Raw genomic sequence first — 27,680 nt, 5'->3', positions numbered from 1 at the left:
GATTTATGTTTAGAGGGCACAGTGTGTGGTAGTATTATATTCAGAGGGCGCAGTGGGTGGTAGTATTATATTCAGAGGGCACAGTGCGTGGCGGTATTATATTCAGGGGTATAGTATGTGTTGGTATTATATTCAGGGGTACAGTATGTGTTGGTATTATATTCAGAATGTACAGTGTGTGGTAGTATTATATTCAGAGGGTACAGTGTGTGGCGGTATTATATTCAGAGGGTACAGTATGTGGCAGATTTATATTCAGAGGGTACAGTATGTGTTGGTATTATATTCAGAATGTAAAGATGTGTGGTAGTATTATATTCAGTGGGTACGGTGTATGGCGGTGGGCGCAGTGGGTGGTTGTATTATATTCAGTGGGTACAGTGCGTGGCGGTATTATATTCAGGGGTATAGTATGTGTTGGTATTATATTCAGGGGTACAGTATGTGTTGGTATTATATTCAGAATGTACAGTGTGTGGTAGTATTATATTCAGAGGGTACAGTGTGTGGCGGTATTATATTCAGAGGGTACAGTATGTGGCAGATTTATATTCAGAGGGTACAGTATGTGTTGGTATTATATTCAGAATGTAAAGATGTGTGGTAGTATTATATTCAGTGGGTACGGTGTATGGAAGGTTTATAATCAAAGAGTATAGTGTATAGTAGTATTATATTTAGAGGGTACAGTGTGTGGCGGTATTATATTCAGGGGTACAGTATGTGTCAGATTTATATTCAGAGGGTACAGTATGTGTTGGTATTATATTCAGAATGTACAGATGTGTGGTAGTATTATATTCAGTGGGTATGGTGTATGGAAGGTTTATAATCAAAGAGTGTAGTGTATAGTAGTATTATATTTAGAGGATACAGTGTCTGTCAGGTTTATAATAATACTTGTTTTCATATAGAGGATGAGAATGCGCTGACATAGGGAGGAGACGTCTGGGCGTCACATTCTACAGAAGTTTTAGCTGGACCAGGCGGTATGTACCATCTGAATTAGATAAGGGAAGACTATAGAGAAGACATCACCTGTAATCACTGATATCATTGTACATTCTCCTCACTATAGAGAAGACGTCACCTGTAATCACTGATATCATTGTGTATTCTCCTCACTATAGAGAAGACGTCACCTGTAATCACTGATATCATTGTGTATTCTCCTCACTATAGAGAAGACGTCACCTGTAGTCACTGATATCATCGTGTATTCTCCTCACTATAGAGAAGACGTCACCTGTAGTCACTGATATCATTGTGTATTCTCCTCACTATAGAGAAGACGTCACCTGTAGTCACTGATATCATTGTGTATTCTCCTCACTATAGAGAAGACGTCACCTGTAGTCACTGATATCATTGTACATTCTCCTCTCTATGTCCTATCAGAGCTGTAGTCGCTTGTAAGTTCTACAGTTAGGTCAGTGAAACTACAACTCCCAGCATAACCTCACCACTGCTCAAAGGGGTACTCTACTGGAAGGTGCTACAAAGTTAAACAGATTTGTAAATTACTTCTATTTAAAAATCTTAATCCTTCCAGTACTTATTAGCTGCTGTATAAGCGATTCACATGAAGTTATTTTGTTTTTTAATTTATTTTCTGTCTGACCACAGTGCTCTGTGCTGACACTTCTGTCCATGTCAAGAACTGTCCATAGTAGGAGCAAATCCCCATAGCAAACCTATCCTGCTCTGGACAGTTCCTGACATGGACAGAGGTGTCAGCAAATAGCACTGTGGTCAGACTGGAAAGAACTACACAACTTCCTGTGGAGCATACACCAGCTTATAAGTACTGTAAGTATTAAGATTTTAAATAGAAGTAATTTAAAAATCTGTTTAACTTTCTGGCACCAGTTGATATAAAAGTAAATGTTTTCCAGTGGAGTACCCCTTTAAGTAATTCTGGGAGCTGTATACTTAAATGGTGAAAACTTCTTTAACACTTTCCCATTCTGTGGCAACTGGTATATCTGATTATTATACTGGAATTTCTCACAATGCGCTACAACAGTGGTGTCTGTAACAACAGGCTAAAAACTTACTGGGGGGAGGGGGTAGGTATGGGGGTGACACCATTTTCTACCGCACTGGGTGACACCAACCCTAGCAACGCCACTGAATCCAACACAATGGGCAGCACATTGAACATATTTTATAAGTGGCCAGAAACTTGTAAATAACTCATGAAAGAATAAAGTTACGTTAAAACCAAGCACATCATTGTTTTTCTTGTGAAATTCCCAATAAGTTTGATGTGTCACATGACCCTCTTCCTATTGAAAAAACTAAAGTTGGATTCAAAATGTCCGACTTCAAAATGGCCACCATGGTTACCACCCATCTTGAAAAGTTCCCCCCTCACATATACTAATGTGCCACAAACAGGAAGTTAATATCACCAACCATTCCCATTTTATTAAGGTGTATCCATATAAATGGCCCACCCTGTATATGCACATTCTCAATCTGAAGAAGGGGTTTGATACCCCAAAACACCATATTGCCTGTATCTTTTATCCAATAAAGACGACTACTTGATTCCATCTCCTGCATTGGCATTGATATTTTCCGGGAATCCTGAGCGCCTGTTTAAAGGTCATTTTCCTTCCATTACCAAGTTCCTCTACAAGACGTCCTCTGGACGTTTCCTCGGACCTTCTGGGCCTGCACAGGATCTCTTCAGTACCCCTTATTGGGGTGATATGTGCATTACCTATGTCGCTCAAGGTGAACAGCAAATTTATAGAAGTGACTGCATCCCTCCTATAGGGGTCTCCTCACCACTGGGATTATACCCGAGGCGTCGCCCTCTGATCTCTCTTTCTATTTCTAACAGCTTATTTCAACAAGACAATGAACCTAAGCACACTGCCAATAAAACACAGGAGTGGCTTAGGGACAACTCAGTGAATGTCCTTAAGTGGACCAGCCAAAAACCTGAATTGAACCCATCTATGGAGAGACCTGAAAATGGTTGTCCAACAACGGTCCCCATCCAACCTGGCAGAGCTTGAGAGGATCTGCAGAGAATGGCAAAAAATCCCTAAATCCAGGTGTGCAAACCTTGTGACACCATACCCAAAAAGACTAGAGGCTGTAATTACTGCCAAAGTCAATTCAACTAAGTGCTGAGTAAAGGGTCTGAATACTTATGTCAATGTAATATTTTAGTTTTTCATCTTTAATAAATTAGCAAATATTTGTAACACTCTGCTTTTACTTTCTTAATATGGAGTATTGCAGAATGATGGGGGGAAACTTAACAGATCTGAAAACTTTCTAAATGCAATAAATTATAAATAATCCCTTTCGCTTAGCTTTATTTGTCAACAATTAATTTTTAAACTTTTTAAGGAGAAGTATTCTTAAATGTTCTTGTCTTAAACATTTGGTTGGCAGTATTACTGACAACAGTCTGACAAGTATCTTATTCATGAAGCCTGAAGCAATGACCAAGACTGCCAACAAATTTGTGATTTGTTGGCTACTCTTGTATAATGCAAGATAATCCAAAAGTAAGTATCCCCTCATGAACATGAAGTCCAACACCATGAATTACCCAAGACTCAACCTTTACTTCACTATGTAAGATGTATGACTAAGGGCGGCATCACCTGAAACACGTTACCTTGTTCACTTTGTGTCTCTGGATTTTTACTTCAATAAATGGGACTTTCTTTGCATTTATCCATTGCTGGCTTCTCTTCTATTCTCTCGACTATTGGTGCTGCCATACACCTGCCATGCGGTGGATGGATACCTGCAGTGAGCTGGTGTACCTATCCTTGCTGTTTCTGTGTGGCTGTTTGCTCATGCTCCCGCACATGGATTCCCTGATTAGCTGGACACAAGATGTCTGAAACTTCCAACTCTATACCCAGCACTTGAATACAATCGGTGGAGGACCGCCGAGCAAGAGCAGAAAAGATGTCCCTATCTTTGAATATTTATCACTGTAAGACACAAGATATAGTGAACTTACGCATTAAAATGAACGAGTTGGAGTCAGCATTGATCCAAGAGTCACACCTCTGGTGGGATCTCTCCACACTCCGCAAATATCTGGACTAACACCTTATTCCACAGGGCTTAAGAATTAAAAATTTCCCTACCACCATCTATAATGATAAATTCTAATAAGATTGGGAGGATATCCTCACAGATTCCTTTAACCAGTTCATTAAACTCTACATTAAATGTCTTGGAACAAGCCCTCCAAGACATCCAGTACAATATAGTTACTCTGCAAGAGTCAGTCAGCAACTATGAAAGTCATTCCCTGTTCATCCAGTTGGATAATTCCATTAACCCCTTAAGGACTCAGGGTTTTTCCGTTTTTGCACTTTCGTTTTTTCCTCCTTACCTTTTAAAAATCATAACCCTTTCAATTTTCCACCTAAAAATCCATATTATGGCTTATTTTTTGCATCGCCAATTCTACTTTGCAGTGACATTAGTCATTTTACCCAAAAATGCACGGCGAAACGGAAAAAAAAATCATTGTGCAACAAAATCGAAGAAAAAACGCCATTTTTTAACTTTTGGGGGCTTCCGTTTCTACGCAGTGCATATTTCGGTAAAAATTACACCTTACAATTATTCTGTAGGTTCATACGGTTAAAATGATACCCTACTTATATAGGTTTGATTTTGTCGCACTTCTGGAAAAAATCATAACTACATGCAGGAAAATTTATACGTTTAAAAATGTCATCTTCTGACCCCTATAACTTTTTTATTTTTCCACGTACAGGGCGGTATGAGGACTCATTTTTTGCGCCGTGATCTGAAGTTTTTATCGGTATGATTTTTGTTTTGATCTGACTTTTTGATCACTTTTTATTCATTTTTTAATGGTATAAAAAGTGACCAAAATACGCTTTTTTGGACTTTGGAATTTTTTTGCGCGTACGCCATTGACCGTGCGGTTTAATTAATGATATATTTTTATAATTTGGACATTTACGCACGCGGCGATACCACATATCTTTGTTTTTATTTATTTTTACACTGTTTTATTTTTTTTATGGGAAAAGGGGGGTGATTCAAACTTTTATTAGGGAAGGGGTTAAATGAGCTTTATTAACACTTTTTTTTTTAATTTTTTTGCAGTGTTATAGGTCCCATAGGGACCTATAACACTGCACACACTGATCTCTCATCCTGATCACAGGCGTGTATTAACACGCCTGTGATCAGTGTTATCGGCGCCTGACTGCTCCTGCCTGGATCTCAGGCACGGAGCAGTCATTCGCCGATCGGACACTGAGGAGGTAGGTAAGGGCCCTCCCGGTGTCCGGTCAGCTGTTCGGGACGCCGCGATTTCCCCGCGGCGGTCCCGAACAGCCCGACTGAGCAGCCGGGTCACTTTCACTTTCGCTTTAGAAGCGGCGGTCAGCTTTGACCGCCGCTTCTAAAGGGTTAATACCGCACATCGCCGCAATCGGCGATGTGTGGTATTAGCAGCGGGTCCCGGCCATTGATGAGTGCCGGGACCGACGCGATATGATGCGGGATCGCGGCGCGATCCCGCTTCATATCGCGGGAGCCGGCCCAGGACGTAAATAGACGTCCTGCGTCGTTAAGGGGTTAAGGAAAATCTACAGAAATTGGAGGATACTATGACCGAGATTAAAACATCCAAATTCCTACATGATGCACAGGACTATCAAACCAATAATATATACACCTGGCCGTCTACTGACCTAAAATCCTCTACATCGAGGTCCATACTTAAAATATACAGAGCACGTCGACCAAGAAGCAATCAAAGGGTTAACTTCAACTCTACCAAAGGAGATTCCTCTGACTCGGAAGCTGAGGGACCAAATCCTATTGCATCAGTGGACTTACCGTCCGCATCAGCTGATACTAAGTCATCAGTGCGCACCCGATCTAGAGGAAAAAACGACGAGCGTGCCGAAAACACCACTCCAGACAAACGCGGGACCCGTTGCCATTACAACCGAAAGAAGTAACATACTCCATTCCTATCTTCAACCTTTCAGCTAAGGTACTGTCCACTATTCAACTTTCTGTGTTATCACGAGGGTTATCTTTTTCTCCTACATGGGACTTTGATTAATTTAACACGTTACTTGATATCAACAAGTTTGTACGGGACATTGTTATACAGAAACATTTTTCAAACTCTTCTAGAAATGACATGCTTGATTACCATACTGGATTTATTCATGTTCATCTGATACTGTTAACAATGCATATAATCCTCTTGGTTTTGGTTTCAGTGATTTATGTTTATCATCAGATTTACAGAACCTTAGGGATAATTTGTCACCTGACACATCTTTACCACCATTCAATACTCGGAATCCCTCCTTCTATCCCGTAGTCTCACATACTCCTATATTAGATATTTTTCAGGAGACAGTCGAAAGGGATTTGATCTTGTTATCCAAAAGAAATCTCGACATGCACACTATAATTTAACGTTGGATGAACGAGAGGCACTTCGGGGCTTGAAGGAATTACAAGATCTGACCATTAGACGGGCCAACAAGAGTGGAGCGGTGGTGTTGCTGGACAGTGGTCTGTATAAATCACTCAATTTATCTATGTTATCTGACATTTCCACATACAGACCCGCTCTCTGGCAACCCCACCGCCTCCTTTCGGAGTACCTTACAGGATCTTATCCATTTAGGTACATCCAAAGGTTTTCTTTGTGAAAAAGAAGCAGAATTCATTTTTGTTTCACATCCTACGATTTTTTCATTCTTTTCCTACAGTTCAGAAATGTGTTTTCCTCCACCCATGCGACCTATAGTTGCAGGCATAGGTAGCTTAATCGAAAATATGTCTGCATGGGTCGACAGTCTATTGCAACTTCTTGTCCCTACCATATCGGGTTTTGCCCAAGATACAAAACATTTATTATATGGTCTGGACAAAGTCAAATGGACTGACACCATGTCCTGGCTAACCGCCGATGTGTCTTCTCTTTATTCGGTTATCCCACACGACAAAGCTCTTATTGTTTTACAATGATTCCTTGAGAAATATTCCCCCTACCCTGCTGATCTGCAGGAATACATACTACTTGTTATTGAATATTTACTCAAACATAATTTTTTCATGTTTGATAGTATTTCCTGCAGATCACCGGACAGGTTATGGGGGCCAAATTTTCATCATCTTTGGCAAATATTTATATGAGTTGGTGGGAGATGCGTTATTTATTCTCTCACAATAATCTTTTCAGGAACCACCTACTATATTATGCTTGTTATATAGATAATTTGCTTGTCGTGTGGGATTCCGATGAAGAAACATCGAAACATTTTTCAACCTACCTAAATGATAACTCAGATAATCTCCACTTCCCTGTACTGTTTCATAAAGACACAGTATCCTTTCTTGATCTAAACCTCATTGGCGACAACTTTAACCCTTAAGGACATACCGTTTTTCCGTTTTTGCACTTTCGTTTTTTCCTCCTTACCTTTTAAAAATCATAACCCTTTCAATGTTGCACCTAAAAATCCATATGATGGCTTATTTTTTGTGCCACCAATTCTACTTTGTAATGACATCAGTCATTTTACCCCAAAAATCTACGGCGAAATGGGGAAAAAAATCATTGTGCGACAATATGGAAGAAAAAACGCCATTTTGTCAATTTTGGGGGCTTCTGTTTCTACGCAGTACATTTTTCATTAAAAAAAATACACCTTATCTTTATTCTGGAGGTCCATATGATTAAAATGATACCCTACTTATATAGGCTAGATTTTTTATTACTTTGTAAAAAAAAATCATAACTACATGCAGGAAAATGTATACGTTTAAAATTGTCCTCTTCTGACCACTATAACTTTTTTTCTGTTCCATGTATGGGGTGATCCTATTGTACACAACAGGTATGGTCCTGTACACGACCGAAATATTCATAAATCCTCTTTGCGACAAAACAATATAATCACCAGCTGACCATTACCAGTGAAAGAGGTGCCTAAAAATTACCTTTTATTTCCATTCTTAAAATTAATAAAAGCAACATATATGTGAATATTGTGCTTGTATTATGTCAGAAAGAACCAAAATAAGGAAAAGAGAGCTGTTAAGATATATCAAGGGAGTGCTATATTGCTGAGACATAAGCACCTCCCCTTCTTTTATTTGAGTATGATAGTTATAACTCAAATAATAGGAATTACTCCCTTAGTCATCCATTACTGGTGACTAGTTCACCCAACGCGTTTCTGTCGCCTATTTAAACGACGTCATCAGGGGAGTTTAACAGAACATCAAGAGTTACTTAAAAATAATGTATATGCCAGAGTCTAATGACCCATCAGACAGTCAGAGATTATTTATAATTCTTCTCCACTACTGCCACATATGCTCTCAATACAGGGGATATAATAAACCAAATGGGTATGCCCCTTTAAGAGTTGAAGTCCTCAGCCAGCGGGGGTTTAACCTGCAAAAGATAAAAAATAACAGCCAACAAGACGTGCAGCAATCATGTATATGTGTCCCCTTCCAGGTTTTATTATCAGCACAGTTTTGCTCACTCACTTATAACCCTCCAGCTGGTATCCCTGCAAAACAAAAACCATATCCCTTCTCAGTATTCAAATCCTCGGGGAAGTTCCTGCAGAGAAACAAACTCAAAACTAAAGTTACTTACAGTTCTGAGTCTTCATATAAAATATGTCGGCAGCGTGCACTCTCGCAGTGGCGAAGAGACCGGCTGACTTCCAGCCCAGCGCGCTGCCGGGGAAGACGGCGTCTGACGTCTTATGCAGCGGGACCGCTACGTCACATCCGATGCGCCCGCCCTGCTTCCCTAGGCGAAGCGTCCCTGTGCGGTGCATAGTAACCAGCACACGCCGGGCGTGTATTAACTATTAGCGGTCCATGCAGAAGGTCAGTCGATATATTAGTCTGGTCAATTAGATATGTTTATTGGCTTCTATGTATTATTATGGAGAAACTGATAGGTCTAACAGTCAAAGTACTTATTATGCAACATTTAAGTTGAAATCAAGATAAATAAAAATGCTGCCCGCAGAGAATTTTGAAACTATTTTTGTATGCATATATATATATATATATACACATGTATACCCATACACATATATATACACACACACACACACACGCATATATACTTATACCTTATATGGTACAGGAACAATCCATAGATAGATATGTATAGTTAAGGGTGGATTATATGGTTAGAATAACTAATGCACAGGACCTGATTGACAAATATATGGACAATTCAATGGAGGTGATATACATATGCATATAGATCAATACGCATATGTATAAATAAAAAGGTGCAAACATTATTTCAGGGTGGAATTGTTACCGGGCAATGCATCCCTATTTAGGGAGATGAATAATATACATCGGGGCCCTAGGTGAACATAATTAACGCCCTAATATACCCTATCAGATGATCCCTATTCCTAGGCGGCTTCATCCATAGGGGATGGCCCCGCTCTGGAACCTCCTATATGCCCTAAACAACCCTAACTAACCTGTTGGAGGTCTATCTCATAAGGCCCACTAGGGTCTTCCCTGTCTGCCTATATCCTCCAACCAAATCACACCCCAACAATAATCATGCACCTATAGAAAACACGAGAAGTTAAGTTGTTCATTTAGTCCATGGGGAGTATATGTTTTAAGCTTATAAATCCACTTGCACTCCTTTTGGAGTAACAAGCGGTCAAGATCCCCCCCCCCTAGGAAACCGTGGTATAACTTCAATACCTCTAAACCTTATGCTGTATAACCGATCCCTATGGAACTCCATCATATGCCTTGCTATTGTAGTGTCTCTCTGATTTCGAATATCCCCTATATGCTCCAGGACTCTTTTACGCAATTCCCGTATGGTTTTTCCTACGTAATACCTGGGACACGGGCAGTAGGCAATATAGATCACTGTTTTTGAACTGCAATTAATGAACTGTTTAATTTTTAAATTATCACCTCTCGTGTCATCCATCACTCTCCAAGACTTGTCCACATATTGACACGCCCTGCAATGGCCGCATTTATAGCAGCCCGAGGGCTGTGTGTAATCACTCAACCAGGTTCTGTTAGCCACCCTTTCTGGAGTCAGGTGACTCCTCACCACTCTATCTCCTATAGATTGTCCTTTTCGATAAGTGACAGACCTTTAGTCACATAACACCTCAGTCAAATCTTTATCCAACTTCAGGACATTCCAATGTTTGGTTAGGGAGTTCCTGATCTCTTCCGCCATGTTATCATAGGTCCCTATGATACGCAATTGATTATAGCTGTCTGTCTTTGTACAGGGGATCAGTAATGCATTACGTGGGGTCTGTAAGGCATGTTTATAGGCTCGTCTAAGTACGTAGTCGGGATACCCTCGATTTCTAAATCTATTTCTTAAATCCATGGCTTCTCTTTTGAAGGTCTGTAGATTAGAACAGTTTCTTCTTAACCGAAGGTACTGTCCTTTCGGGATTCCTCGTTTCAGTGACCCAGGATGACAACTCTGCCAGCCCAGCAGGCTGTTAGTCGCTGTTTGTTTTCTATATATGGTAATCTGCAGGTCTCCCTTCTCATCTTTATAGATTTTTATGTCCAGGAAGGCTATCTCTCGACTCTGTACCTCAAAGGTAAAATGTAGGCCCAGTTGATTATTATTAAGAGACCCCACAAGTTCCTTAAATTCGTCAGCCGTACCCTTCCACACAACAAAAATGTCGTCTATAAATCTGGACCATAGTAATGCTTGATCACAAAATTTTTCTCTCTCGTTGGTGAATACGTGGGTGGCCTCCCACCAACCCAGGAGTATGTTGGCGTATGTGGGGGCACAAGGGCTCCCCATGGCCGTACCCCTGAGTTGGTGGTACACCCTGCCATCGAAGAGAAAATAATTGTGTGTTAATACAAAGTTCATTAGGTCAAGAATGAACTTATTGTGTTTCTGTAAGAAGCCCCCTCTAAACGACAAATAATATGATACAGCTTGTAGCCCCACATTATGCGGGATCGAGGAGTACAAAGCCTCGACATCCACACTGGCAAGGATAGTATCCTCATCCAGGTTCAATCCTTCAATTTTATTCAAAAGGTCCATAGTGTCCCTCAAGTAAGAGGGTAATGATAGTACAAATTGTCGTAAAACCTGATCCACATAGATCCCCACGTTTTGTAACAAACTCCCTATTCCCGCCACTATGGGGCGCCCTTTTAGGGGAGTGGTCCCCTTATGTATTTTAGGGAGAGAGTAAAACGTGGGGATCACGGGGGTTCTAGGTGTGAGAAACATAAATTCATTCTTGTCCAGCAATTTGTTATCAAATGCAGGTTTCAGGATTCCCATTAGTTCCTGTTGGTATCTAGATGTAGGATCACAGTCAAGTATTTCATAAGTGTCTTTATCACGTAGTAATTTATTACACATATCAATATATTGGGACCGATTTAATATTATTATATTTCCTCCCTTGTCAGATGGTTTTATAATTATGTTAGAATTCTGACTCAATTCTGCAAGGGCTTGTCTTTCGTCCCTTGTGATGTTATCCATTCTATGTTTAATTCCAGAAAGATTTTCCAGATCCTTAAGTACCAGGTCCAGAAACACATCCACAACTGATGTATCAGACAAAGGAGGAAACGTTCTATCCATGTATGGGGTGGTAAGAGGGCTCATTTTTTGCGCCGTGATCTGAAGTTTTAATCAGTACCATTTTTGTTTTGATCTGACTTTTTGATCGCTTTTAATTCATTTTTTTATGTTATAAAAAGTGACCAAAAATACGCTATTTTGGACTTTGGAATTTTTTGCGTGTACGCCATTGACTGTGCAGTTTAATTAACAATATATATTTATAGTACGGACATTTACGCACGCGGCAATACCACATATGTTTATTTTTATTTACACAGTTTTTTTTTATGGGAAAAGGGGGGTGATTCAAACTTTTATTAGGGAAGTTAAATGGGGTTAAAGGGGTTGAATGATCTTTATTCACTTTTTTTCCCCTTTGTTTTGCAGTGTTATAGCTCCCATAGAGGGCTATAACACTGCACACACTGATCTTTTACACTGTTCACTGCAAAGCCATAGCTTTGCATTGATCAGTGTTATAGGTGGTTGATTGCTTAAGCCTGGATTTCAGGCTTGCAGCAATCAATCGCCGATCGGACGCTCAGGAGGTAGGTAAGACACCCTCCTGCTGCATCCTAGCTGATTGGGGCATCGGCATGCTTTTAGTTTCACTTTTAGATGCAGCGATGAACTTTGATGGCCGCATCTAAAGAGTTAATGCCGGACATCTACCGGAACAGCGATGTCCGGCATTAGCCATGGGTTCTGGATGCTGATAGCAGCCGGGACCGTGCGGGTATGATGCGAGCTCAGCTCCTGAGCTCGCTTCATAACCCTCCTATGCTGCAGTGCCGTTTATAAACGGCGTTCTGTTGCAAGGGGTTAAAGTAAGAATTCGCAAGCATTTGTCAGATGTTCCATTCTTCAAAACCCGCAATACTTTGGCAGTATCCACGCACAAGCACTTGCAGGCAGTACAGCATCTTTGACGATACAAGGTATAGAGTCACACTTCCACACAGGGGTGGAGATTTTCATCAAAAGGTTCTTGCACGCAAGATTTTTTGGATTATCACATTAGAAACAAACAAAACGGCAGAAGCTCCTCAGCAAAACGTCGTGTGGTGGAGGAACACGCTCATACCTAGTCCCACTGTGGTAATTTATATTTAGTTTATTCAGTGTATTTCTGTCCTTTTACTTTTGCACTTTATTATTATATTATTTACTGTCCAAAAAGGGCAACCATTGACCCATGTATATGTACTGCATTTGCACTTTATGCCATTTACTCCATGTTACTTGATGTCTTATGAAATACCCTGATCTTTATCTACCCCAGCTATTTTGCAGCATCTTGTCAAGCGTGTAACCTCCTTTTAGTCGGTCCTCCTGCACTTTGCTATTGGTCATTTTGTACTTTTTAATGCTATTAAATGTATGTATCCCTTTGAGCATATATGTTAAATAAAATCGATTTTTGTGTCTTCTTTGGTCGTTATACGCCTTCCTTCGTAGTTTCTTATGATAGTTTGGGCGTTGATTGTTACATGTTTTTGGGGCATATGTGTCATTTCTATAGAACCCAGTAACATGCAACATTAATTATTGACTTTACAGCTATAGTGTACAGAGAACCTTGGAAACTTGCATTTTAGGGAACAAAGTAAATTTATATATGGCTCTTATACTGAACAATAAATTTCCATAGCCGGTCTATTTTACTAAAGTTTCACTTTAATCACCTAAATTTGTACTGATCAAGAATATACTAAACTATTTTTTTCAAATCAGTTTTTATCTTATAATTGTACTTTATTTATACTAGTTTATTTTATTTTTAGTAAACTTATATAATTATTGAGCAGCAATTGTGCTTGATTTTGTCGGAAATTACGTCATAACTCTATGATCAAAATAAACTATTTAACCCCTTCATGATCCAGCTAGTTTTGGCCTTTGTGACCCTGTCTCTTTAAGTGGTAATAACTTTAGACTTCTTTTACCTGGCAAAGCGATTCAGAGATTGTTTTTTTAGAGACATATTGTACTTTATATAAGTGGTACATTTTTGTTGATACATGAAGTAATTTTTGTGAAAAACGCTAAAATATTGTGAAAAATTAGAAAATGTTTAATTTCTCTGTTTGAAACTCTCTACTTGTAAGAGAAATACTCATGCCAAATAAATTTAGTTATTAATGGACATCCACAACATGTCTACTTATGTACAACAGCATCCCCATGTGTCTAGTGCACAAAATAGTCAGTAACAGGTTTAGGACACTGGGGGAGCTGTTATACAACTAAACAGCTCCTTTACAGTAAAAATTTACTGCACTTGCTTCACCCGGAAGTGAAGCTCACAGGCGGGCACAGCGTCAGCAGCTCAGGAGGGGTAAGGGAAACTGGGGGAAGGGGGACAGCTAAGGGACACTGCAGATTCCTAGAAGAGCAGTGTGTGTGTCCCGATTCCCGTGATCGACACACACACACCGCTCTGCTCAGGATTTTTATGTGCGAAACGCTGCCATCAGCTAATCAGATTTGACTAGCTGATAGGAGCGATCACTGTGTGGGGGTGGGGGGGGGGAAACACCCCTAGGTCCCGAGGCAAGATGGCTGGCTATTAGTGATAGCCACCATCTTACCAAGCGCGGCGGGATGCCGCGAGTAGCGGCCAGTATCTGCACTACGTACATGTACGTCATAGGTCGGGAAAACCTTCCCGGTGATGACGTACATGTAAGTCATGGGTCGGGATGGGGTTAATAAAATATGTGACATTTATGAATTTCTAAAATGTGGCAAACAGGATGCAATTTGTATTATCTGGGCTGACATACATGTAATATCTAGATACGAGTCCTTTTGGTTCCATAACACAATAAAAATGAGAAAAATACCAAGCTGAAATGCCAAAATGGATGCACACGCAGAACAATGTATAGTGCAAAAATAAGCTTTTATTGATACTGAATACCACAAGTAGCAAAACAAGGCACAATTAAAAACATTTAAAATGGCTCAATGGAGCCTAACTACAACAACAGTGGGACACATGCTATGTGGTAAACACCCCAATGTCCTATGAGCACCTGTTGTAGTAACACACAAAATAAGAAGTACAGGCGCAATACTCCAAAGGACAGAAGGTATATATATATATGTGGAGAAAATAATAGCTATAGAATATACATAGTCATCAAGTTGTGCAAACCACAGGCGGAGGAAAGGAGGAACGATGTCCCGATCAGCCCATGTCCACAGGGGAGACCCCACGCGTTCTGTCACCAAATGTGACTTCCTCAGGGGTGTAGTGCTAAACAAAGACATGGTGTCTTAAATACCCCCAAATTGTTAAGCAAATACCTGTCAAATTGTTAAGCAAATACCTGTCACCTGACAGGCGTATCGCATACCGGAAAAGGCAACGCTGTCTGCTGGGGATCTGGGACGAGTGTCCTGGATCCTCAGTAGCGGCGACGGCAGGCCTTTAACCCGGCTGGGCCCTTGGACGGCGTCTGATCGGACCAGCCGGTCAGTCTGCCCCTGGTTGCTGCACATAGAGGCTTAGGCAATACTTACACAAACAAGAAAATATGGAGCACTCACAAGGCAGGTCTTCAACTTCTTTCTTTCTTCATTAATAGTAGCTTTCAAATAGAAGTCAGGAAATGCTGAGATAGGAGCATGTAAAATTGAGAAGGGAAACATACAAGGAGCTTTATCTGTTTCTCGCCTTACGGCACTTCGATAGGCCTCTATTGAGCACAAAGCTACGTGCAAGAGCTCAGCAGTAAAATGTCACAAGAATTATTTTAACTAAGAAACTCTTCATCTCCTATTTATATTTTATAGGAATTACTATTTTTGACCTGTGGTGCCCCCACTCATCACAACAACAAGGGTCCCAATTACCTTAAATACTTCAATGGAGTGGTAGTCAAGTAGGGATGTCCCGATACCGATACTAGTATCGGTATCGGGGCCGATACTAGCCATCTTCATGGTATCGGGGACTCGTTCATTGTCACCAATACCAAATCCGATACCTGCTGCCGCTCCGCTGCCCCATTCTTCTGTCCTCATCATGGCGTTCCATGGAGGAGCATGTGACACACACATCACTCCACCTCCTCCACTGCACCCAGCATAACGCTACGGAGGAAACAAGGTGACTTGTATGTCACATGCTCCTCCATAGAACGCCATGATGCGGATGGGAGGACAGGAGAACAGGGCAGTGGAGCGGCAGCACCTGTCACGACAGCCGCATTTGAGCTGTCTACAAGGGTGGGGACTGTGGTCTACAGGGGGCCTGCTACTAATGTCTAAAGGGGGGGCCTGCTGTCTAAAGGGGGGGTCTGCCATCTACAAGGGGGGCTGCAGTCTACAGGAGGGCTTCTACTAATGTCTGCAGGGGGGCTGCGGTCTACAGGGGGGCCTGCTACAAATGTCAAAAGGGGGGCCCTGCTGTCTAAAGGGGGCTGCTGTTTACAAGGGGGGGCTGCTGTTTACAAGGGGGGCTGCGGTCTACAGGGGGGCTGCTAATAATGTCTACAGGGGGCTGTCGGCTGTCTGCTGTCTACAAGAAGGGGCCTGCTGTCTACAAGGGGGGGGGCACTGTCTTCAAGGGGGGGCATGCAGTCTACAAGGGGTTGCCTGCTGTCTACAAGGGGAGGGGCACTGTCTACAAGGGGGGGCTGCTGTCTACAAGGGGGGGCTGTGTTCTACAGGGTGAATGGCATAAACATAAAAAGTACCAAGAATGCAGAGTCAAGAATACCTTAAGAACAAAAATGCATAGGGTTCCCCTTCTTTTAATTCTGAGCCAGATTCAAACCAAGCAGCAACAGTCTGACATTACCAGGGTGGCCTAGGACCATTGTTACTTGCCCTCCCCAGCCTAAATAATGCCAGCCTGTTACTGCCTAGGCCCAGGAGCACCATTTTTGATGCTCCGGGCCTGTTGGCACTGGCTCTTCCAATTACTAAACCTGAAAATTAATTTTAAAAAAATTTAAAAAAACATTGAAAAAAATGTATTTGAAAAAAAAAAAAATATTCCTCCACAGTCCTCTTTAGCCATTTTATTAGGGTAAAAAAGCTGGTCATCGATGTAGTCCACAAATCCGACGTAGTCCTCTGCATACATGGATCTGAAGTGAGAAGAAGAGAAAACCATCATCACTAGAGAATGGAACTACACAGACCCGGCTGGAGCAACAGCATGAGGTAAGTGGATGTCAGCTTCTGTATACAGTATACACAGCTGTCTATAGATAGCTGTATATACTGTATAGCCCCCAAAAGAGCTATAGGAGCAGGGAGTCCTGTCAGTATAGAAACGGGATTTCTGACTCCTGTATAGTATATATGGGCGCACTATGCACGTATATATACGTATGTTATACAGCCGTATACAATCCATGGGTCAGGCACTCTGCATCCAACCCACGCAGCGGTACCCTAAAAGCAGTAAAACAACTGCCACAGGGTACAATATTGGTTTCCACACGCCACCAAAAAGTGCCAAAATGCTGAAAAAAACTGTGGCAGTTTTTCGAGTGTTTTTTTTTTCTGGGTTTTTTGCTGGTGTGAAAATAATATATAATATTATGAATATAATGTTAATGATCCTGTACGGGGAACGGCGTAAACATGAAAAATAAAAAAGTCCAAAAATGCTGCTTTTTTGTCACATTTTTATTCCCCCCAAAAAACAATAAAAAATTATCTAAAAGTTTTATATAAGCAAATGTGGTATCTATAAAAAAGTACAGATGACGGTGCAAAAAATGAGCCCTCATACTGCCCTATATACGGAAAAATAAAAAAATTATAGGTGATCGAAATAGGGCGATTTTAGATTACTGATTTTGTACAAAACTTTTAGATTTTTTTGAAGCGGTACAAAAATATTAAAGTATCTAGCCATGGGTAGTATTGACCCACAGAATAAAGAACACATTTCATTTTTACTGTTAAGTGTACAGTGTGAAAAGGAAACCCTCCAAAATATGCAAAATTGTGTTTTTCATTTAAATTTCCGTTTAAGTTTGTCGTACATTTTATCATAAAATTAGAGGTTTTATTACAAATTAAAATTGGTCATGCAAAAAAACAAGCCCTTATATGGGTCTGTATATGAAAATATAAAAGAGTTTAGAATTTTAGAAGACGAGGAGGAAAAAAGAAAATGCTAAAATAAAATTGGCCTCGTCCTTAAGGTCAAAATGAGCTTGGTCCTTAAAGGGGTACTCCATTGGAAAACTTTTTTAAATCAACTGGTGCCAGAAAGTTAAACAGATTTGTAAATCACTTATATTAAACATTTTTAATCCTTCCAGTACTTTTTAGGGGCTGTATACTAAAGAGAAATCCAAAAAGAAATGCATTTCTTGTGATGTCCTGACCACAGTGTTCTCTGCTGACCTCTGCTGTCCATTTTAGGTACTGTCCAGAGAAGAAGAAAATCCTCATAGCAAACATATGCTTCTCTGGACAGTTCCTAAAATGGACAGCAGAGGTCAGCAGAGAGCACCGTGGTCAGGACATCACAGGAAATGCTTTTCTTTTTTGATTTCTCTTTAGTATACAGTCCCTAAAAAGTACTGGAAGGATTAAGATTTTTTAATAGAAGTAATTTACAAATCTGTTTAACTTTCTGGCACGTGGCAAAGTTTTCCACGGGAGTACCCCTTTAAGGGGTTAAACATTTGACATGTCGCACAGCCGGGTAAATCATTTGCCAGCACGCTTCACTCCCAATCTCATCTAGAAGTCAGTTGGCATCTCAACAAGTAAAAATAAAAGAATTGCATCACAAATCTTTATAGAACTTAATATCCAGTATTACTTAAAATGCCGTCTGCATAAAGTACTTCCCTAGCAGTATAGCAGGAATATTTATATGAAATTAGGTTACTAAAATTGTTCAAATGGAAAATAGCATTTTCTATATCATTAACAATTGTAATTGTTTATGTTCTGTAAGTGAAGCAATAAAGTCTCAGTAGTTTCCATCTATTGAAATAAGTTATGGCCAAATAATTGTAAATAGGACGTGTCAATGTAGTACAATTGTGGCAAAGCAAATAGTTACATGTTGTTCTGGAATGCTCCATTAAGCATTCAGTTAGTGTAAGTGGCTGGGTGTATTGCTGCTGTGATAATAGCACAGGCTGGAGTAATTAGCATTTGAGTGATGTCGTGAATACGGGTGATGATGTCATAGCTTGTTTAACCCCGTATCTTCTGTCAGGGCTCCTAGCAGGGATTGCTCGTTTATCAGCCTGGTGGATGACTGTGAGGACTGCGTGTTTGATACATTCTTCCCTTCCCAGAATCTCATTAGAGCTGTGAATTATTCTGCAATCTCTGCCTGCTATCTCGTTCACGCTGTGTGTGTCAGATTTATTTCATTGATAGTCAAGAATATATATGCGTTCTAGAGGAAAAGCTAGAGTGCTGTATATATCAGGATTATGTTCATTAGAATCTTTAAAAACCCACAAAGCTTGACTTGATTTAAACCTTTTAGGTAAATGGTTCAGTCAGATATGTGGTAGTCTCATTTAGTTTTTTTTTATTTCTATGTTACAATCTTAGTGGAGCGTGTATAAAGGTTGACATACAGTGGTCTAGAACAGATATGCAAATAAGTTCAGTGACATTAACTGCAATTGAATATTTCATTCAACACTGGTATTCTAATGTGGATTTGCTGAATAGTGACATATCCCGGTTACATACAGCTAATACTAATGTTGCCCTTTCCCATCTGAAATCCTGTTCTTTTCATACCTATTCCATCACATATGATAGATTCTAAAGTCTATGAAGCAAGCGCAGAATATAGCATTACCACATTAGCATAGTTTTTTGTTATACAAACCATAAAGTATTTTACAGGGAAAAAAAAGTAAACCATCACATTCCAAGAGCCATATCTTTATTTTTTATTGATGTAGACATATGTGGGCTTGTTTTTTGCAGGAGAGGTTGTAGATTTTGTTGGAAACTTTTGGGAAGCATATAACTTTATGATAATTTGTTTTTCCATAGCCTATTTTTCAGTGCAACAATGACAGGTTATGGGGGGGAGATTTATCAAAACCTGTCCAGAGGAAATGTTGCTGAGTTGCCCATAGCACCCAATCAGATCGCTTCTTTCATTTTTCAGAGGCCTTTTCAAAAATGAAAGAAGCAATCTTATTGGTAGCTATGGGCAACTCAGCAACTTTTGCTCTGGACAGGTTTTGATAAATATTCCCCTTGATCCTTTGGAATGTCACAGAAATCTGTAATTCCAGTAAAGTTTTGCAAAAAATATAGAAAAATAAAAATAAGAAAACAAAATAAAAACATCCCTCAAAAAAATAAAAGATTACCTTTTCTCAGCTTTTTTTCTTTAAAAATAGTATTTAAAAAATGGTTAACGTAAAAAAAGATATATTTGGTACTTACAAAATCATTACAATCTGTACAAAAACTTATATTAGGTATGCTTCTGCTTTTCCCTCAACACAAATTGTAAAAACAAATTATCATAAAGTTATATGCTCCCCCCCCAAAAGTTTCCAACGAAATCTACAACCTCTCCTGCAAAAAACAAGCCCACATATGTCTACATCAATAAAAAATAAAGATATGGCTCTTGGAATGTGATGGCTTACTTTTTCCCCCCTGTAAAATACTGTATGGTTTGTATAACAAAAAACTATGCTAATGTGGTAATGCTATATTCTTGCGCTTGCTTCATAGACAGTAAAGTACCAAGGCATAGATGTTTACCCTGTGTTGTCAATGAGTTAATAAATTTAAGTATAACAAAATGTTGAATCTATATGTGATGAAATAGGTATGTATAGTACCTACATTTTTATGTTATTACAATGTGCAGCTGTATGTTCTATATGGTCCATCAACAAAGGTCCCTATATACAAAAGCAACCTCTTCACCCCTTGTGTGTGTGCAGCAGTAATTTAAAGACCTGTCTGCTTAGTCTGACTCTGGGATAACCATAGGTTAGCTGTTTATACGTTTTAGATATATGTAAAAAAAACTTTTGGGATACATGCACAAAAATGAGCTTAAAGGGGTACTCCACCCCTAGACATCTTATCTCCTATCCTAAAGATAGGGGATACGATGTCTGATCTCGGTTGCTGCACCCGGCGTTTGTTTTGGGCGTCAGGTGCTGCGCCGGAGGCTTGTGATGTCACGCCCACTCCCCCCTCAATGCAAGTCTATGGGAGGGGGCATGACGCCCCTCCTATAGACCTGCATTGAGGGTGTGTGGCCATGATGTCATGAGCGGGGCGTGGCTGTGACATCGCGAACCTCCGCCCTGCATCGCCAGTCATCCGGCACGGAATGAAGTTCGCTCCGTGCACCGGATGTCTGGGGTGCTGCAGCCGAGATTGCCGGGGTCCCCTGCTCACACATCTTATCCCCTATCCTTTGGATAGGGGATAAGATGTGTAGGGGAAACCCCTTTAAAACACACATTGGAGGAATGATGTACAGATTTCTTCTAAACATAAGCTTTCAGTGGTGGGATATTAGATTGCTTATGATGTTGATGTTTCTGATTGTTTTTATGATGTTATTATTACTTATGTGATAATTCCTTAATATTGTACGCAATAGTTTACAGAATTGTTTTCTTATTTTCCTTAGTGAACTCAAGCAGAAGCTGGATGAAGAGGGCAATAAGTGTTCCATTTTGTCAAAGCATCAGAAGTTCAATGAACACTGCTGCATTAGATGCTGCTCTCCCTTCACATTTATGATCAACTCCAAGCGGCAATGTCTGGACTGCAAGTTCAACATCTGCAAAAACTGCAGCTCTTACCAAAAGAAAGAGAAGGCCTGGATTTGTAATGTCTGTCAGCAAACAAGGTTAGTTGTATTCTCAATGGTGCTGCGCAATTTCATCAAGAGGCCATTCAATACTGCAGGGACAAGTTCTGAAGTAGGTTAGTGCTGCAGGATTCCTTTGTCATATGGCTTTTTATACATGCATCTCATGCCTTGTTTAGTGTGGATCCCAAAATAATCGGTTAGCTTCATGTTTTTTGGGTTTTTTTAATGCAGAATCATGTACTTTTTAAATACAATGCAGCGTGGAACATTAGTTCAGAAGACTGAACGAAATGCCACTTTTAGGCTGTATTCATGCTACTGTCAAAGGCTTTGTTAGTGGGGTCCATTGGGTGCCACTGACACTGTTTGTGGGACTGCCATAAATAGTAAAGTACATTGCATTGCTATCTTCAGCACTCCTAAAGGCAATGGGGGATATTTATCAAAGCTGTCTATGTCCCGCATCAATATAGACCAAACTACAGAGCGTCAGGCTGGTCTATTGTGCACCTAATTTATCAAAAGGTGCAAGGCTCTTGATAAATTCTGTGCACAGACTTCGGGATCTATGCTTTAGACTTTATTTAAACCTGCTCCAACATGGTCTGACATTTCTGTGTACTTTTAGCCGATGCGACTTGTCGCTGAAAAGTCGCTTTTGATAAATTCAGCACCAATGCATTTTTCTGTCTAAAATAGACTAGAATGCATCATGTTCTAAAAATCCTCTAAAGCAAAAGTCGCAGAAAAGTCGCACATATTTAGACTGCGACTTTCTGTGCGACAAATTTAGACAGGAAAAACCAGTCTAAATCTTTTGATAAATATCCCCCAATGATTGGAGCAGCAGTGCGCACACTTGACTACCACTTCATTTCAATGGGAGATTTCTGACTTTCATAAACTGTGTATTGGGCAGAGGTGTTGTTGGTTGGACAACCCCTTTAAAAGTTGGTCCACAGACTACTAACAGATTTATGGAGCACTTTGTGGTGTAAAAAATCAGCTGCTTAAATGAATATGTTTAAATAGTAGAACAGTACCATTGCTATTTATTACATTTTCTAATTAACGCTTGTAGCTTGGTGAATTAAGCGTTAAATTAATTACCTATTTTTTTAACTAGTTAGTAGTTTAATATGTGAAAACTAAACACCGCATCGTCATAACAGTAAAATCTTTTGGATCCCACTCCCTTTAACGAGTACCTGTCAACAAACCATATTGTCTAAACTAAGCCTGGGTTCACACCACATTTTCGCAATATAGTATTCCCGTATCAGGTTTTTGATAAAAAGCGGATTCCTCAAAACCTGACTAAACTGTATCAAAACATGTGCACAAACTTTAATCCGTATACGGTAGCATCAGTTTTTTTAAGAAAAAAAATGTATAAGTTTTTAACTTTTCACTCCATTAGGAATAAAGTTTCACTTGTTTGAATGAAAAAACTGTGCAAAGTAAAAAACTGTATGGTGAAAACCGGATGGAACCATACACACATATGGTTCTGTGCAGTTCCCATTGACACCCATGTTAAAAAAAAACATTTACGTTTCAATACGGTTTTTCACCCGGACCAAAAACCGTGGTAGGCTACGGTTTTGGGTATTGGAAAAAACTGTCAAAACCATACAAGATGCAAAATGGACACAACCAGATGCATCGTTTGGCATACGGTTTTCAATGGAGAGTCAGTACATACGGTATTCAATATGGTTCCGTACGGTATTCAAATACGTATACTGTAACTGTATTGCAAAAATGTGGTGTGAACCCAGCCTAACTCAGATTATATTCCCTAACTACTCCTAACACCCCTCCTGCCCTTAAAAAAAAAATTCCGAGCTTTAAAAAGCTGTGTATCATAACTTTCCCTTGCTTACACTGTGTGAGCTCCCGGCAGGAGAAAGTGGGCGTTCCCCAGCAGGCGCAACGTCACTGAAGCCTGCAAGAGCTGTGCCTCACCATGCCCCTCACATGCCCCTCACGCACTTCCTGAGTTTGGTTTCCTGCCAGGCCGGGAGGAGACCAAACTAACTGTTTGACTTGCATCAGGGAACAGAACAGAGCCACCTAGTGGCCGTTTTTCAATCACATTAAAAACATATAAAGGTTGAGAATTTTAACAGCAAGTAAATAGCAAAGTATCTTATAATTACATGAGGAACAATTTATTAAAAGTTTGGTGAAAGGTCCTCTTTCAATTCACTTCATTCAGAAAAACATTATATAGTACATAACAAACAAGCAAAACAATTAAAAACAATGAAAGGGGGTGTAAACCCATTATAATTAGTGGATCATGCACTGCATATAGGGAAACAGAAAAATAGTCCAATTAAGTTATTGTAAGAAGTTAACATAAGACGCTGAGATTGCTCCATTCATTAAGACAGAGTGGTCCTAGGTCCTGCATCTTCTTTGTCTCTTTATTTAGTAAGATCTTGTTGTGATCACCCCCTAAGCTTTGGATCTGCACACACTGAAAACCTAAAAAAGCACATACAGCTGGTAATAAAATTATTGTTGACCCAGAAAGTACTCTCCAACTGTATGTTTCTAGAGCGGAAGAACATTGGCAATTTTCACTGGCCCTGTTCACACTGTATCTACCTCTTATCAACATATGTAGCACATTTTACATCTCCAAAATGACCAGATTATATTGGGGGAGTAAAGGGGTACTCCTGTGGAAATGTTTTTTTTTTAAATAAACAGGTGCCAGAAAGTTTAAAATTTAAAAAGTTTAAATGTAAAAATCTTAATCCTTCCAGTACTTATCAGCTGCTGTATGCTCCAGAGGAATTTATTTTCTGTCTGACCACAGTGCTCTCTGTTGACACCTCTGTCCATGTCAGGAACTGTCCAGAGCAGGAGCAAAACCCCATAGCAAACCTATCCTGCTCTGGACAGTGAAAAATGAAAGAATTGATCTGACTGGTTTCTATGGGAAACTTAGCAACTTTTCCTCTGGACAGGTTTTGAGAAATCTCCTCCTTTATCCTGTCCCCTATCTTCTTGCCAAGTGACTATAGTGTTACAGGGGGAGATTTATCAAAATCTGTGCAGAGGAAAAGTGGACCTGTTGCCCATAGCAACCAATCTGATCGATTTTTTCATTTCTAACCCCTTTAGGACCAAGCGTTTTTCAGTTTTTTTACTTTTGTTTTTTCCTCCTTACATTTTATAAATCATAACCCTTTGCACCAATTTTGCACCTAAAAATCCATATGACTACTTTTTTTTTGTGTGCCACGTATTCTACTTTGTAATGACATCAGTCATTTTACCCAAAAATATATGGCAAAATGGGAAAAAAATCATTGTGCGACAAAATTGAAGAAAAAAACGCCATTTTGTAAATTTTGGGGGCTTCCGTTTCTACACAGTAAATTTTTCGGTAAAAATGACACCTTATCTTTATTCTGTAGGTCCATACCAATAAAATGATACCCTACTTATATAGGTTTGATTTTGTCGTACTTCTGGAAAAAATCATAACTACATGTACAAAAATGAATACGTTTAAAATTGTCATCTTCTGACCCCTATAACTTTTTTTTTATTTTCCACGAACGGGGCGGTATGAGGCAAATTTTTTGGGCTTTGATTGGAAGTTTTTATCGGTACCATTTTTGTTTTGATCTGACTTTTTGATCGCTTTTTATAAATTTTTTATGGTACAAAAAGTGACCAAAAATACGCTATTTTGGACTTTGGAATTTTTTTGGGCATACGCCATTGACTGTGCAGTTTTATTTTTATAGTTTGGAAAATTTACGCTCGCGGCGATAACACATATGTTTGTTTTAATTTTTATTTACACACTTTTTTTTAAATGGCAAAAGGGGGGGAATTCAGATTTTTATTATAAAAGGGGTTAAAACACATTTATTTACTTTTTTATGCAGTGTTATAGCTCCCTCTAGGGGCTATAACATTGAATATACTGATTGCAGGCACTGTTCAATGCATTGCCATAGGGATGCATTGATCAGTGTTTTCTGCACTTGATTGCTCAAGTCTGGATTTCAGGCTTGGAGCAATCAAATGGCGATAGGACTGCTGGGAAGAAGGTAAGGCACTTTCCGCTATTTGGGATGCCACGATTTCACAGCGGCGGTCCCAAACATCTCAGCTGAGCTAGCCAGTATGGATTTCTTACGTTTTAGACACTGCAATCAACTTTGATCATGGCGTCTAAAGGGTTAATACCGACCATCAGCCCGATCGGCTTTTATCAACCGGGACCCCGCAGATACAAAGCGCACTCAGCTTCTGAGCGCGATTCACAGATCGGGAGCCGGCCACGGACGTAAATATACATACGTGGCCGTTAAGGGGTTAAAAGGACTCTGAAAAATAAAAGGAACAATCTGATTGGTTGCTATGGACAATTGGTCAACTTTTTCTCTGCACAGGTTTTGATAACCCTTCTCTGTGTAATATAGATGGTGATACAGTACATTTATAGTATATTTACCTCACCCTGTCCTGTAAATATTCAGTGAGATAAATATGTAAGTGAACTTTATGCAGTGTAGCAGCTGTATGCTGTAGTCTATGTGGCTGTATATTCACTGTGTGTGAGGAGAACTGAGCAACTGAGTGTGCCTGACCAGAAGAGAAAACTACTTACCGTATATACTCGAGTATAGGCCGAGTTTTTCAGCACGATTTTTCGTGCTGAAAACACCCCCCTCGGCTTATACTCGAGTGAACTCCCCCACCCGCAGTGGTCTTCAACCTGCGGACCTCCAGAGGTTTCAAAACTACAACTCCCAGCAAGCCCGGGCAGCCATCGGCTGTCCGGGCTTGCTGGGAGTTGTAGTTTTGAAACCTCCGGAGGTCCGCAGGTTGAAGACCACTGCGGCCTTCAACATCATCCAGCCCCCTCTCACCCCCTTTAGTTCTGAGTACTCACCTCCGCTCGGCGCTGGTCCGGTCCTGCAGGACTGTCCGGTAAGGAGGTGGTCCGGTGGGATAGTGGTTCCGGGCTGCTATCTTCACCGGGGAGGCCTCTTCTAAGCGCTTCGGGCCCGGCCTCAGAATAGTCACGTTGCCTTGACAACGACGCAGATACGTCGCTGTCAAGGCAACGGCTCTATTCCGGGCCGGAAGCGCGGAGAAGAGGCGCCCCCGGTGAAGATAGCAGCCCGGACCACCTCCTCACCGGACCACCTCCTTACCGGACAGTCCTGCAGGACCGGACCAGCGCCGAGCGGAGGTGAGTACTCAGAACTAAAGGGGGTGAGAGGGGGCTGGATGATGTTGAAGGCCGCAGTGGTCTTCAACCTGCGGACCTCCGGAGGTTTCAAAACTACAACTCCCAGCAAGCCCGGACAGCCGATGGCTGCCCGGGCTTGCTGGGAGTTGTAGTTTTGAAACCTCTGGAGGTCCGCATGTTGAAGGCCGCAATGGTCTTCAACCTGCGGACCTCCGGAGGTTTCAAAACTACAACTCCCAGCAAGCCCGGACAGCCGATGGCTGCCCGGGCTTGCTGGGAGTTGTAGTTTTGAAACCTCTGGAGGTCCGCAGGTTGAAGGCCGCAGTGGTCTTCAACCTGCGGACCTCCGGAGGTTTCAAAACTACAACTCCCAGCAAGCCCGGACAGCCGATGGCTGCCCGGGCTTGCTGGGAGTTGTAGTTTTGAAACCTCTGGAGGTCCGCAGGTTGAAGACCACTGAGGGCGAATGATGAGAAGAGGATGATGAAGGGGGGGGGGGTGTGGGGATGATGAAGGGGGGGGGTGTGGGATGATTACAAGGGGATGATGAAGGGGGGATGTGTGGGATGATAAGGGGATGTGTGGGATGATGACAAGGGGATGATGAAGGGGGGATGTGTGGGATGATGACAAGGGGATGATGAAGGGGGGATGTGTGGGATGATAAGGGGATGTGTGGGATGATGACAAGGGGATGATGAAGGGGGGATGTGTGGGATAAGGGGATGTGTGGGATGATGACAAGGGGATGATGAAGGGGGGATGTGTGGGATGATAAGGGGATGTGTGGGATGATGACAAGGGGATGATGAAGGGGGGATGTGTGGGATGATGACAAGGGGATGATGAGGATGTTAATGACGGGTCTGGATGATGACAGGGGGGGATGAGGTATTTCCCACCCTAGGCTTATACTCGAGTCAATAACTTTTCCTGGGATTTTGGGTTGAAATTAGGGGTCTCGGCTTATACTCGGGTCGGCTTATACT

At 40.8% G+C, this 27,680-nt stretch overlaps 1 protein-coding gene across 6 annotated transcripts in view; it reads left to right on the top strand.

Annotated features, from left to right (window-relative positions):
- MYRIP (myosin VIIA and Rab interacting protein) overlaps window positions 1-27,680 on the top strand; it is a 717,726-nt gene that overhangs the window by 402,943 nt on the left and 287,103 nt on the right. For all 6 annotated transcript variants that reach the window (XM_056520618.1, XM_056520619.1, XM_056520621.1 and 3 more), the window contains one exon: window positions 21,276-21,497. In XM_056520618.1, the coding sequence (XP_056376593.1) occupies window positions 21,276-21,497 (222 nt within the window). The remainder of the gene's footprint in view (window positions 1-21,275; window positions 21,498-27,680) is intronic.

The sequence above is a fragment of the Hyla sarda genome, chromosome 5 (assembly GCF_029499605.1).
Source record: "Hyla sarda isolate aHylSar1 chromosome 5, aHylSar1.hap1, whole genome shotgun sequence".
Taxonomy (NCBI): Eukaryota; Metazoa; Chordata; class Amphibia; order Anura; family Hylidae; genus Hyla; species Hyla sarda.
Note: the sequence above shows the minus strand (reverse complement) of the source record. Positions and strands in the feature narration are given on the sequence as shown.